The 12,391-nt window shown below is 41.1% G+C and overlaps 1 protein-coding gene across 1 annotated transcript in view; it reads left to right on the forward strand.

Annotated features, from left to right (window-relative positions):
* The window catches only part of APPL2 (adaptor protein, phosphotyrosine interacting with PH domain and leucine zipper 2), a 32,184-nt gene that overhangs the window by 16,740 nt on the left and 3,053 nt on the right, over window positions 1-12,391 (forward strand). Inside the window, exons 6-17 of the mRNA XM_042838020.1 lie at window positions 1,552-1,593; window positions 1,712-1,770; window positions 2,706-2,852; window positions 4,888-4,970; window positions 7,953-8,111; window positions 9,317-9,505; window positions 9,810-9,852; window positions 9,932-9,988; window positions 10,096-10,184; window positions 10,991-11,143; window positions 11,268-11,320; window positions 11,940-12,114. Of these exons, the coding sequence (XP_042693954.1) occupies window positions 1,552-1,593; window positions 1,712-1,770; window positions 2,706-2,852; window positions 4,888-4,970; window positions 7,953-8,111; window positions 9,317-9,505; window positions 9,810-9,852; window positions 9,932-9,988; window positions 10,096-10,184; window positions 10,991-11,143; window positions 11,268-11,320; window positions 11,940-12,114 (1,249 nt within the window). The remainder of the gene's footprint in view (window positions 1-1,551; window positions 1,594-1,711; window positions 1,771-2,705; window positions 2,853-4,887; window positions 4,971-7,952; window positions 8,112-9,316; window positions 9,506-9,809; window positions 9,853-9,931; window positions 9,989-10,095; window positions 10,185-10,990; window positions 11,144-11,267; window positions 11,321-11,939; window positions 12,115-12,391) is intronic.

The raw sequence follows: 12,391 nt of genomic DNA on the forward strand, positions 1-12,391 counted from the left end.
GCAGTAGTGCAAACGTTGGGTGGAATTTCAAGAAACAAATTCTTTCAAGGACACTGTTCTTACTGCAGAATTAAAGAAAAAACCAAGCAATTCTCATACTAAATTTACTCTCCTGCTTATATGCTTCTTAAAGATATCATGAGACGGGAGACAAAAGCAACCCAGAACCCTGCAGCTAAACAGTGGGTAGTTTAGTTTTCTTATATCATAGAATCTCATTTGAAACTGGAGAGACATCAAGGTTGTTATAAAAATGGATATGTTGTTCACAGTATAGTGTCATGAATATGTAGCAGTATTTGGATGGCAAGATGTTGGCTCTATAAAGGCTTTAACACCTCCTTAATGTGGCTTCAACCGATACAGTGAATCTGTTCCCATCTGTAGGGATTTTGTTCCTTGTTCATAAAAGGAGACAGAAAAGACAGAAACCAAAGCCTCAGCTGCTTCATAAGAAATAATGAAAGTTTACTTAACTTCCCTAGATGTCAAAATCTTATTCATTCTACCTGTCCATGAGCTGGTCACTGTTTTTCATTACCTGTAGAGAAGCGTTTTTGTTAGAGGACTGGTCATGTTGAAATTTCATCATAGGATTAAATGTGGAAACAGAGAAGATTACTGTGGTGGGTTTTTTTTGTTTTTTTTTTTTTTTAAACTTCTGATCTTGTTATGAATTGAATATTGTAGAAACCTTTAGGTGCAAGTTAGTCAGACCTGGAAGGAATTTGTATCATTCTACATTGGAATCATGTGGAAGTGTTCTGGGGAGACAGAGCTGGCATGAAGCTGATTTGTGAATAGACTGTTACAAATAATCAGAGACCATGACGACATCCTACAGTTGTACCATGTTTCTTTTCACAGTTGCATAATGTCATGTCTTCTGAATGTGTTTGCTTTGTAGCCTTTTGAGAAGGATTTTGCCAGTTACAATGTACACTGAACATGAGCACTGAGAGCAGTTTGTACCCTGTGCTTTTCAAAGTTGAGTCACCTGAGTCACCTGAGTCATCTCTTCTACCTGCCTGAGAAACTGGTGGCCAATGTTTGCCACATCAACATCATAGGTGGCAATCAGATGTTTGGATAACAACTTATTTTCACAGAGAGTAGCAAAAGAAGTTCCACGCTGATGGAGAAAATTATGCACATGAAAGGGGCTTAGATCACGTGTCACTGGGACTGTGTTAAATTTCTTGATATCGCGTAAACTTTGTCAGGATGTTCAGAACTGCTGATAGACATGGGCTTTTTGTGATAGCAGGCATAGTGAAATGGTGCTTCTTTGGGTAAACTACATTGACAGATATGGAATCTTTTTCACAGTGACAACTTTGTCTATCAAGTAAACTAACTCAACTCTTACTTTCCTGTCTGCCTGTTTGTTTGTCTTGCAACTGATCTGGTATATAATAATTTTGAAGACAGGCATGACACTCTGCTTTGAAAGGGTTGGAACGACAGGCATTAAGCATGCCATCAGTGATCTCAGTTGAACCAAGTGTTTACAGCAGTTTCTACTTTGAATATTCAATTTCTCTTTTTCAGAAGTAAGCACGTTGAAGGATCTTTTTGGCCTTGCCAGCACTGGTATGTTTCCTAGTTTCATTTGTTTCTAATGATACGCACCTGTTATATCACAGACGACATTTTTAATCTATGCACACACACATCACATTTCTAAAAGAATAATATTCCTTGTCTACAGAACATGACGTGTCCATGGCAAAGTATAGCAGGTTACCGAAAAGGAAAGAAAATGAAAAGGTAAAGAACTTGAAAGGGAAAAGGAGAAGTTTTCATCAACCGTTCTGTCTTCATCACTGTAGTGAATTCTCACATGAACTTATGAACTTTGGAGAGTTCATCAGTTAAATTCACAGTAGCTCTGGAGTACTGGTGATCTAGTTTGTAAGCAGACACAAAGCTTTTAGACATGAATTCAGCAGTTATACCTGTTTCTCCAAGCTAGGCAAGTGTTGCTGAACTACAGCCCTTGCAGTCCAGAAGATCTCTTCAGGCAAATAGCCAAATGACTATAAATGGACTTGTATAGGCCTACTGTTTTACAGCTGATGTGGTGATGCTGTATCACTGGGTGCAATTCATTGCAGAGTGTCTCAAAGCCTTGTGCCTGCTATTTATAAAGCATCCCATTGTTCTACATCTGCCTGTAAGCTGTCACTTGTGGCACACCAAACTGTGTTGGTGGGGTTGCTCTACGTTTCTTCTTCTCTGCCCACTGGACCACTGTTCCAAAATAATGCCTCTGTATGCCAGAAATGTGTGATGGCCCTATGCTGAGGGCTTCAGGTCTACAGGATGGTCCTTCAAAGGGTGTGCATTGCAGAACAGAATGTGATACAGCATATTATGAATTATTCATCTCTGTGTTCTGCATTTGGAAGCTTGGGTTGTGATCTGAGCTGCAAACAAATCTCTTGCATTGAGATCAGATCCAGAATATTAGTTGTGGTAGTTTTGTAGTTAATAACCACAGGGACTGCCCGAATGCTTAAGTATTTTTACAGAGCAGGGCTTAAAGTTGATTTGGGTTTTGGATTTCTTATGTTAGTTTCTCATCCTTCATGTTAATGAACCTTCTGTAATGAACCTTGTCTAAAGATAACTTGAAAATGATCAGTAAATGTATCCTTAGGCACAGTAATAATTTGTCAACCTACTTACCAATTTTTGTTTAGCATAAGGCAGAAGTGGCAAAAGAAGTGGCGAATGCAAGGAGAAAGCAGCATCTTTCATCTCTGCAATATTACTGTGCCCTGAATGCTCTGCAGTACAGGAAGAGAGTGGCAATGATGGAACCTATGCTAGGATATACAAGAGGACAGGTATGGACAATAAAACTACAGTTAGGCCTCTCCCTGGGAAAAGTAAAACACTACAGCTCTGGATTGATCAATTTACGAGAACTGACAAATGAAAACAGAGACAAATAACCCAAAACTTTATTCAGCATGCCTGGGTTCTAATAGCTGTTTACATTTGTGACAAGTAGTTCAGTGTTTAGGTATCAAAGAGAGATACCAGTGGGGGGGGGGGGGAACATACTGTACACTGGTATGCAAAATCTGCCTGGGGTTAATTCTTTCACAGCTTTCAGTGCAACAGCATTTAATTCTGCTGTTTAGTCAGTGTCTGCACAAACTCTCCTATGTAGCATTCCCCCTCCTGGCACATAATGCTCAGCATACTGATGAGGAGTGCACAGCACAAGGAACAGAGCATGCCCTGGAGAACTAGAAGAACAGAACAGTAGGGTGGACTGAGCATAAGGCTGGGAAATCCTGTGTCTAATCTTCATTCTGCCAGCAATTTGTGGTAATGGCTGAACACACATTTCTCAAAACTGTGAGATGAGGTATTAATACTGTTAATTTGACTCTCCAGGATGTTAGGAGGATTAATAAGCCAGTGCATTTTTGCTGGTAATGTTCTCTGTATAAAATAGGTATTTAATGAGAATTCAGTCACTTTTCCCACCATGGTAATTGATACTGCTTCTTTGTTTTATAATTGTTTATCCTGAGCAAAAGAACTGCACCAGTTTCCCTTTTGTGGAAGCCAAACAACTTCCTTTATCTGGAAAAACTGCCATATCCCAGTGCTTTGTGCAGGAAAGTCTCAGGTTGTCACGGGAAAGGCAGAATGGCCAGAAGCCAGTTGATTTTGATGTTAAAATCATGATGTTTGAATGAGAATCACTCTTCAGTTTTTAAACTATATATTTTCTTTATGAATGATTCAAAACTTGTGGCTAGTACTTCACATTTCCAAAGAAAGAGCAGAACATAAGGAATTTTTAGAAGTAATGGCTAATGTACAGGATTTACTTGACTGAAAACTGTCCTCAAAGTCTAAACTGGACACGCCAATCCCTCATTATTGTCAGTGGAATGCAGTGTTCTTCCCTCCTGCAGTAGGCTTCTGAAATAATAGGTGAAGCATTCTTGAAGAGAGTCTACTTTCTCTCCTTTGGAAAGGGAGTCTGTGGCCAAGCATATAGTTGCAGAAATCTGAGATGTGAGTAAGAGGAATCCTATGACCCAGAATTAGGGAAAATGAGTGGAATCACGAGTAGTGTTGTGTTAAATAAACTGCTTAACTGCAAGTAATTGTTTTGAAGTTTCTGCTTTTCCTTCTAGAATAGTTTGCTAAATGTTACCCATAAAACTAATTAATTACACACACACACCACAAGCCATGTCCGTGTTCCTAGTGTGCCCCAGAGCAAGAATCCAAGATAAAGCCTACATGGAACTGTGTGGCTGCACTGTTGAATGCTGGCTGAGCCATACTGGCAAGGTGAATGCAGCTTCCTCAGTAAAAGGCACACTTTGGTCTTTGTGGCTTTATTTTAGTTCCTTTAGTAGAACAAAATCCATGGTAAAGCTATAGAACTGATTGTTCTGGAGATGTGTGCTAGCACTTTATCATTTTCCTGACTGACTTCAGAGATTTCCAGGTTGGTCACTAAATCTAATGGATGATTCACATCCCATTCCTGTTGATAAGGTGTCATTGCATGCAGTGTGCAGTGGACTTATAAGACCACAGACCTAATTCTGCATGGTGCCAGTGTGGGAGAAGGCTGCCTGTTCCCTCTTTGTGGTCAGTCAGCAAGTTCATTGCAAACATACCTTCAGCAGCCAATAGCTTATGTGCGAAAAAGGGCATACGAGAGCGTGGAAAGGTGCAAAAGAGTACAAAAGAGTACAAAGAAAGGCAACACGGTTGTTTTAGCCATTATTTTGCCAGCCCAAAGCATCAGTCACAATGGGATCAGTGTTAACGCAGCCCCCACAGTCTGTTATGTGTCTGCCAGAACAGAGGTGACTTCCAGTGTCCCTTCTTTATATTTTTCAGATCAACTTTTTTAAGAAAGGAGCGGAGATGTTTTCCAAAAGATTGGACAGCTTTTTGACATCTGTTTCTGACATGGTTCAGAGGTGACATAATACTTTCATTTCTTTTTGTTTGTTCCTTTGAATTCTGAGTAATAGCACTGTAACCTTTCGCACGTAATAGATAGTGCCACTGTTTGTGACACAGGAGAGTGCTTCCGTGCTTGTGCTGCACTGTAGGATGTGCTTTGGTACAGCAGCAAGTGGAAAGGAGGGGGGATGTTTGTGCACATAAAGGAAAGTACCGTCAGTGCACTGAGGAGTATTTTTACAGTGTAGCCAGGGAAGCATTCAGATGCTTTCCTATACCACAGTGTCTCTTCATGAACACAAAAGCATGACATTTGGGCTTGAAATGGGTTAATAGAATTAATATAATGAAAGGAAAGTGCATTCTGAATTAGAGGTATTTATACTTTTTGGCTCTTCTGTAATAATAATCACAGATTGTTATTACAGCAACCTTCTGAATAAGCATTTAGGACTCGTAGTGTTTGGTGTTGCAGCTACACAGGGTAATTAAAGCTCCTTGCCCTAGAGACAGAACTTATCACATCCAGGCTAGGCTGTGTCAGCTCACTGCGTTCAGCCTGCTTTGTTTAAGTACCTACTGCAATAAACTGCCCCACTTTTGTGCTTCTGCTCTCGAGATCCTTTCTTCCTTGTTCCCTCTCTTTGTCATCCTCTGTTCTAGTGAAGATTGACTTTAATTATAATTAAGTCCTTGTAAATGTTGTAAACTTTACATTTAAAACATCATCACATTTGAGAGAACACTCATCATTTATTTTAAATCAGCAGGAACACTGAACTGAACTCTTTGCTTTATAGCTTCATACCTTTCATACTGGAGTATATCCAAATCATTGCTTACTCTGACTTGGTGGCATTTTAAATAATGCATTCTTGTTAATTTGAGAACAGTGCTATAAGTAATCTCCCTGTGTAGGAGACTGTCTTTCTCTAAATCATTTTTTATATCCTATAACTTTATGCTTATTTATGTCTCTTTCCGAGCTCAATTCTGAGTTAAATTCCTCTACATTCTGCATAGTGTTTGTACAATTTGGAGGATGGGCTTTCAGCTCCCTTGAAGTAGTGCCCTTCATTAAGAGCAGGCACGTTGCCTTTGTCTTACAGGCACGGGGAGAATCTCACCACTGGATCATCACTGTAGAATAAGCACTTGTTGAAAAGTCTGGCATCTGTGTTCTAGATAAGACACAACACTGAATGGAAGCAAAAATAGACTGCTGTATTTGTCTGGGTCTGGTTTCGATGTTTTTCTGTTAGGCAGCGAAGCTGGAAAGGGCAACTCAAATGTAACTGGTGCAGTTGTGTGACGTCTTTGGAAAACCCCAAAGAGGAGCTCACAGAATTGTGAATGGCTTGGTGCAGTAAGCACTTACTGACACACGACATGGTTTCATAACTAAAGGTTATACAGCCACTGAAAAACGTGCTGCCCCCTCCTTTCCTCCTTTAGTGCTGGGGATCACAAGGCCTCCGTGAGTCAGCTCTGCTTGCTAATCAAACTGAAAGCTTTTTGTAAGATTTGTTTTCCTTTGGAACAAGCTGAGGAGAGCCACTGCAGATAGAGAATTTCAGCACTGATGTAGTCTTGCGTCTGTTTAAGCTGACTGTGAAACTGACTCTTCATATTTAGAAGTATATTAATCTATATAGCAAATACTGCTAGCAGTGTCAAAACACATTAGAAAGGATAAACTACTGGAATATTCTCACTAACCATTTGGGCTAGCTGCCACAGAAGTGTATATGGAATTGACAGGTTTTCCTACCTTTCTATCCTGAAGATAAGAAAGGCCTTAGGAAGAGGATTTCAGTCTCAGGAACTCCAAAGATGCTGGGGCAGTTTTGTTTTTATGAAATGCAGGCTCTGTACAGCCTGTATCACATACTCATGTACTCCAGAAGGGCAGCAAATAGGGGTAAAAGATGCTTAAAGCATAGGTGTCCAGTCTTAAATGCCTTCTAAGGTGAGCAGTGACAAAAACTCTTATCTTCCTACCCCATAAGTTTTCCTAATATCCTAGGAACCTACTCCAGGGAATCTCTTTTAGCAGCAGGAGTGGAGTGGATAATCTCCACAGGTCCCTTCCACCCCTTATGTTTCAGTGACTGTGATAATTTTGGTAAAGTTTAAAAAGAAATCAAACATTTACTGGTATTGTTTCTCTGGAAGTCCTAGGACAGCCGCTGCAGTGTGGCCCTTGAGAGGTGATCTCATCTGGTCACCTGCTGAGAGCAGGACCTGCTTGAGCAGAGTGCCCAAGGCTGTGTCCAGTTGAACTTTGAGTCTCTTTCTATCTCACATGTACAGTATCTTGCTACAGCTTGTGTCCATTGTCTTTCATCTAACACTGAACACCTCCAAGAAGGGCTGCTTCCATCTGCTTCCATCTGTCTCCATCTTCTTTATTCTCTGTCAGTAGGTTATTAAGCTAGCTCCTCTTCATCTTCATGTCATAAGGCTGGAAAACAATTCTACAGCCTTTTCTCATGTCACATGCTCTGCTTTCCTGACTGTCTTGTTCTTTGTTTCTGATTTTCATGTTCTGGGGCACCAAAACTAGACACAGTGTCCTATGGGAGGCTCACAAACCACTGCATAGGTGGGAATTATGACTTCAGTGAGCTGCTAACTGTACTATTGCTCATGCAGCCCAAGATGTAGCTGGCATTTTTTTTTTCCTTAGGAGCATGGTGCTGGTTTGTGTCGCAGGACCTTTGGTCCTTTGCTGAAATCTTTCTTTCTACTCAGATGCCTCCTGGTGTTCACTGTTGCATGGGGTTTCTCCATCCCAGACAGGACTTTGCCTTTGCTGAACTTCATGAGGTTCTCATTTGCCCATTGGGCAGCTTGGCAAGGTCCTCTTTATACATTTAAATGGATTCATATATAATCTCAGCTGATATTTTTTGTTCATCTTGGGTCACAGATGTTATCTGTATCCTGCTATGAACTGACTAATGGTGGCTCTGAATTTGTTTTTTGTTTCTCAGCATACAGGGAGAGTTGGATGCCGAAGCTGAAAAAATGAGGATATCCCAGCAGGACTTAATTTCAGTTAATGAGTCTGTTTACACCCCAGACTCTGATGTAACTTCACCTGCTATCAATAGGAATCTCATCCAGAAGGCTGGCTACCTTAATCTTAGAAAGTAAGACAGTTGTTGCTGCCTGCTGCTTTCTGTAATTGCTGACTAGTTGCTTTATTATTGGGTTTTTTAGGTCTTCAAGACTGCTCAGATAATGATGCTTTAGGCTCCTGAATCGCTGTGGTAGCTTTATCCTTCAACTCCTAAGTGTCTCTGTCACCTCCGAAAACGTGTTTGAGAAGCTTAAACCCAATTAGAGGCATTTGATACAATTTCCCCGAAAACAGAATTTTACTTCTGGTTGAATTTGCCTTCAGGGATGATTTTCTGTGATTAGCTGGGTAAAAGTTAGAAGCATGTATGTCTGGGCTCAGATTGCTCCCAGTTCTTAGGGCTCAGGAAAACAAACTGGTTACAGAGAACAGCTATCTTTTGTATTTAACATAAGGTTTCATAAGCCGCCTCCTTTGCATAAATACAAGTTTTATGGACCATGCAGGTTAAATGTATGCCATACATAGAGTTACCTCTGCAGATTTTCCAAATAAAATCTTCCAGTACCTTTCAGAGGAGCTGTGTATACAGCAGCAAAGTTAGGGACATAGGGTGACCTGGTCTTTGTAACTGAAAAAAGAAGTTGATTTCTGTCTTGCTTATAATATTCTTTTCTTGTTTTTCTTGTATTGGATACTTAGGATTTCTAGCAGCATTCTGAGTGCTGGGTTACAATATAACAGAAGGGATTTCATACAAGGCAGATAAGCTTTGAGATACTGCAGAAGACGCTTACAATGTCTCTGTTCCAAAATTGCTTGTGCTGCTCATCAGCTTGAAAATAAATACTTTTTTTAATTTTTTTTTTAATCAAGCTTGATAGTATTTCATGTTAGCTACCCAGTGCTAACAACTCATGTATTCCATAACTAGGAGATACTGCAGAGAATCTTCTTACCTTGGGATGTTTAGAATTAGAAAGCCCCATCCAGGCCGGATTGAGCAACTTGATCTGGTGGGAGATGTCCTCTAGCAGGAGGGTTAGAACTAGATGATCTTAAACAGCCCTTCCAACCTCAACCATTCTATGAGATTAATTCTTCAACTTAGATTAAGAATTAATCTCTGCTAGGAATAGGTGTTGATTTTACTTTTCATCATTAAAAATTTTGCACGCCTGAACATAAAGTTCAGGATACCTTTGAAGCTTCTTTAGGTCACGGGGAGTCATTTTTAAATAGTAATGAGTTTTTATCATTGCATCTTCTTTTTAGTAAAACAGGGCTGGTGACTACAACTTGGGAAAGACTGTATTTCTTCACCCAAGGTGGCAACTTGATGTGTCAGCCCAGGGGAGCAGTAGCTGGAGGATTGATTCAGGACCTGGACAACTGCTCTGTTATGGCTGTGGACTGCGAAGACAGAAGATACTGCTTTCAGATCACTACTCCTACAGGCAAAACGTATGAGAGACAGGCTCTATTGAGCACAGCCAGTCACACCTGCCTGTTCAGATATTGTTTCATGTAAAACTTGCTTGCTGTAATAGCAGGCCTTCCTGGGTTTCTAGAAAGTTGTTAACTAAGAGCGTGTTCATTCCCGTCTTCCCCAACAATTGTCTGAAGGGCAAAGGCAGCATCCTTTAGCTGCAGCCTGTTTGTGACTTTTGTTCCTTTAAAAATTAATGGAGACATGGTCTATTGACACTGTAAGATTGGGAGTCCTTCTGTCCACTGCTAGCACTGATACAGTGTGTTTGAATTCTAGGGGTATAACTCTTCAAGCAGAAAGCAGGAAGGAATACGAGGAGGTAAAAATATTGTCTAAATGTTGTCATTCTTGTATGAATGTGAGCGCGAAGTGTTCAGCTTTCATTTTTTGCCTTCTAGTGGATTTGTGCCATCAACAACATCTCCAGACAGATCTATCTCACCGACAATCCAGAGGTGGGAGATTGTTGCCATTTTTCAGTCCATTCCTTACCATTTGCTTTACTGTTGTTCATTATGTGACAGTGCATCCAATGTTGCTCTGTTCTGTTTTGTTTTCCTAGGCAGCCGCAATCAAGTTAAATCAGACAGCCCTACAGGCAGTGACTCCCATTACTAGCTTTGCAAAAAAACATGAAGCTCACCATCCCAGGTACTGCACTCACTTTCATGGACATGAGACTGCTGCCTGCTCAGTCACACTCCTTTCATGTGGCAGCAGTCACCCAGGAGAAGGTCCTGTCTAGTCCCTGCCTTTACTATCTTATGTGTTCCAGCAAGTTCTTTCTGAAGCTACCTGCTGAAAGCCAGAAGAGATGCAAAGTGTCGAGGGTAACTTACTGTTCCACAGCACAGTAAAGGAACAACTTGTGATGTGGATAATACAGCAGAGCTCCCATTGTACACTGAAATATTCTTGCACATTATTTCAACTAATTCCTGTCAGTCCATCACAGGAGGATGCCTCACTGTGCTGTCAAAATAATTACTGTTGTTCTCATGTGCTCACTCAAGTCAGTCAGTCAGTCTTTCAAGAAGATGCAGGAAGAGATCTGTATGTGACACTTCTTAATTACTGCATTGCTTATGGCCATAAAAGATCTCAAAAACTGGCCAGGATTCGCCTGTTCAGAAATAAGTCCGGGTCTCTGCTCTTTGAACTGGTCACCAGACTGCAAATATGGCCACCAGAGGGCAGGGAGGCAAACAGCAGCATGTTCCTGGCAGTCGGTCCACATACAGTTGATCTGCACTAGAGTTTAATATACCAACAATTTATTTGTTTCTAAATAATTGTAGCTATAAAAAATAGGACAGATTTTACATTAGACCTCAGTAATACTCGTTTATGTCAATGAATACTGCTTCAATCCACTTTGGATCTTGGGATAATCTTGTCTCCCTTCCAAAGCACAGATGTGGCACTGATTAATTTTTTTTTTCCCTTTTTAATTTTAGCCAGAATGTAAAGAATACAGACAATGGTAAAACAACTCCCAGTGAATCAGCTGGCATTCAGGACTCCACGCAACTTATTGCTCTTGGAACACCGATTCAGTTTGATATTGTACTACCTGCCACAGAATTCCTGGACCAGAATAGAGGTGGCAGGTAAGGTCAGAGATGGTGATTTCTCACGTTAGCAGAGTGATTTTTGGAGGGGAGTATCAGGTGTTACAGCATTTATATGTGGTGACCAGAATCTATCATGATAGTTTCCATTCTTCTTTCACAGGCGTGCAAACCCATTTGGGGAGTCTGAAGATGGTAGCAAAGATGAGGAGGAAGGTCAGTGCTTCATTTTCCCAGATAAAAGCAGCCATGATCTCAGGCTTAATTCAGCCCTCTCCAGTGTCTATTAATGAAAGCACGTGGCATCATGGAGCAGGAGCAGCAACCCATAGTATAGTTAAAGCTGGTTGTGTTTCAGAAGCCTGTCTGTTAAATATCGCTGCCTGTGAATCCAAACACTTTCCTCTTCGACAGTCCAAGCTGTATTGCAAATTAGGTTTATTTCAAAAGTTTACAGGCAAAAAGATTTGGTCTCCTTAGATCTGCTGGCCCATTGCAAAGTAGGATGGCTCACAGAGGGGCTATGAGAAGCAGGCACCTCTACACCATCAGCAGCACCTTGAGCCGCTGCAGGACATGGCAGTGTGCAATGCCCGGTGCCTGCCATGTCTCAGCTGGATTGCCATAGCACAGCCGAAGTGTAGCACTCTGTGATGCTGCCACTTGAGGCAGCTTAAAACTGGGTCAGAGCAGCACCTGGCACATAGAAGGCAACCACCACCCACGTGTTTATATGTTTATCTCTGTTTTTCCAAGGGGAAAGAAAGTGACTCCATCGATATTTCCAACTACTAGGAAGCAGCACATGAGAGAAGTTATGCCTTTTATCTTCCAGATTCGCTCTTGCAGCAGGTGTTCGTCGTTCGGTTTTTAGGATCCATGGCTGTTCAGTCAGACAACACAAGCGAGGTGATTTATGAAGCCATGAGACAAGTGTTAGCTGCTCGTGCGATCCATAACATATTCCGTATGACTGAGTCTCATCTCATGGTCACCAGCAAGAACCTGAGGTACTGCAAAATTGTCATTACTTATCCCATGTCAGTATGCTGTTTTCTTCATGAAACTTGGGATGAGGATTTTCTCCCTCTCCAAGAAATGCACCTTCAAGGGAGAGAGACCCTGAGATTGACTTCACTTAAAAGAATATCCTCCTGTCTTCAGGTCTAAGAACATCCTGCCAAAATGTAGAGGGGGCAGTGGGGCTGTAAAATCCTACGAATACACTGGGGAGAAAAAAAAAAAAGCACTGAAAGATTCTCTTACCTTACATCTCATAACAGCAGA

Source organism: Centrocercus urophasianus, unplaced genomic scaffold (assembly GCF_019232065.1).
Source record: "Centrocercus urophasianus isolate 14NV4802_14NV808 unplaced genomic scaffold, USGS_Curo_1.0 seq_73, whole genome shotgun sequence".
In the NCBI taxonomy this organism is placed as follows: domain Eukaryota; kingdom Metazoa; phylum Chordata; class Aves; order Galliformes; family Phasianidae; genus Centrocercus; species Centrocercus urophasianus.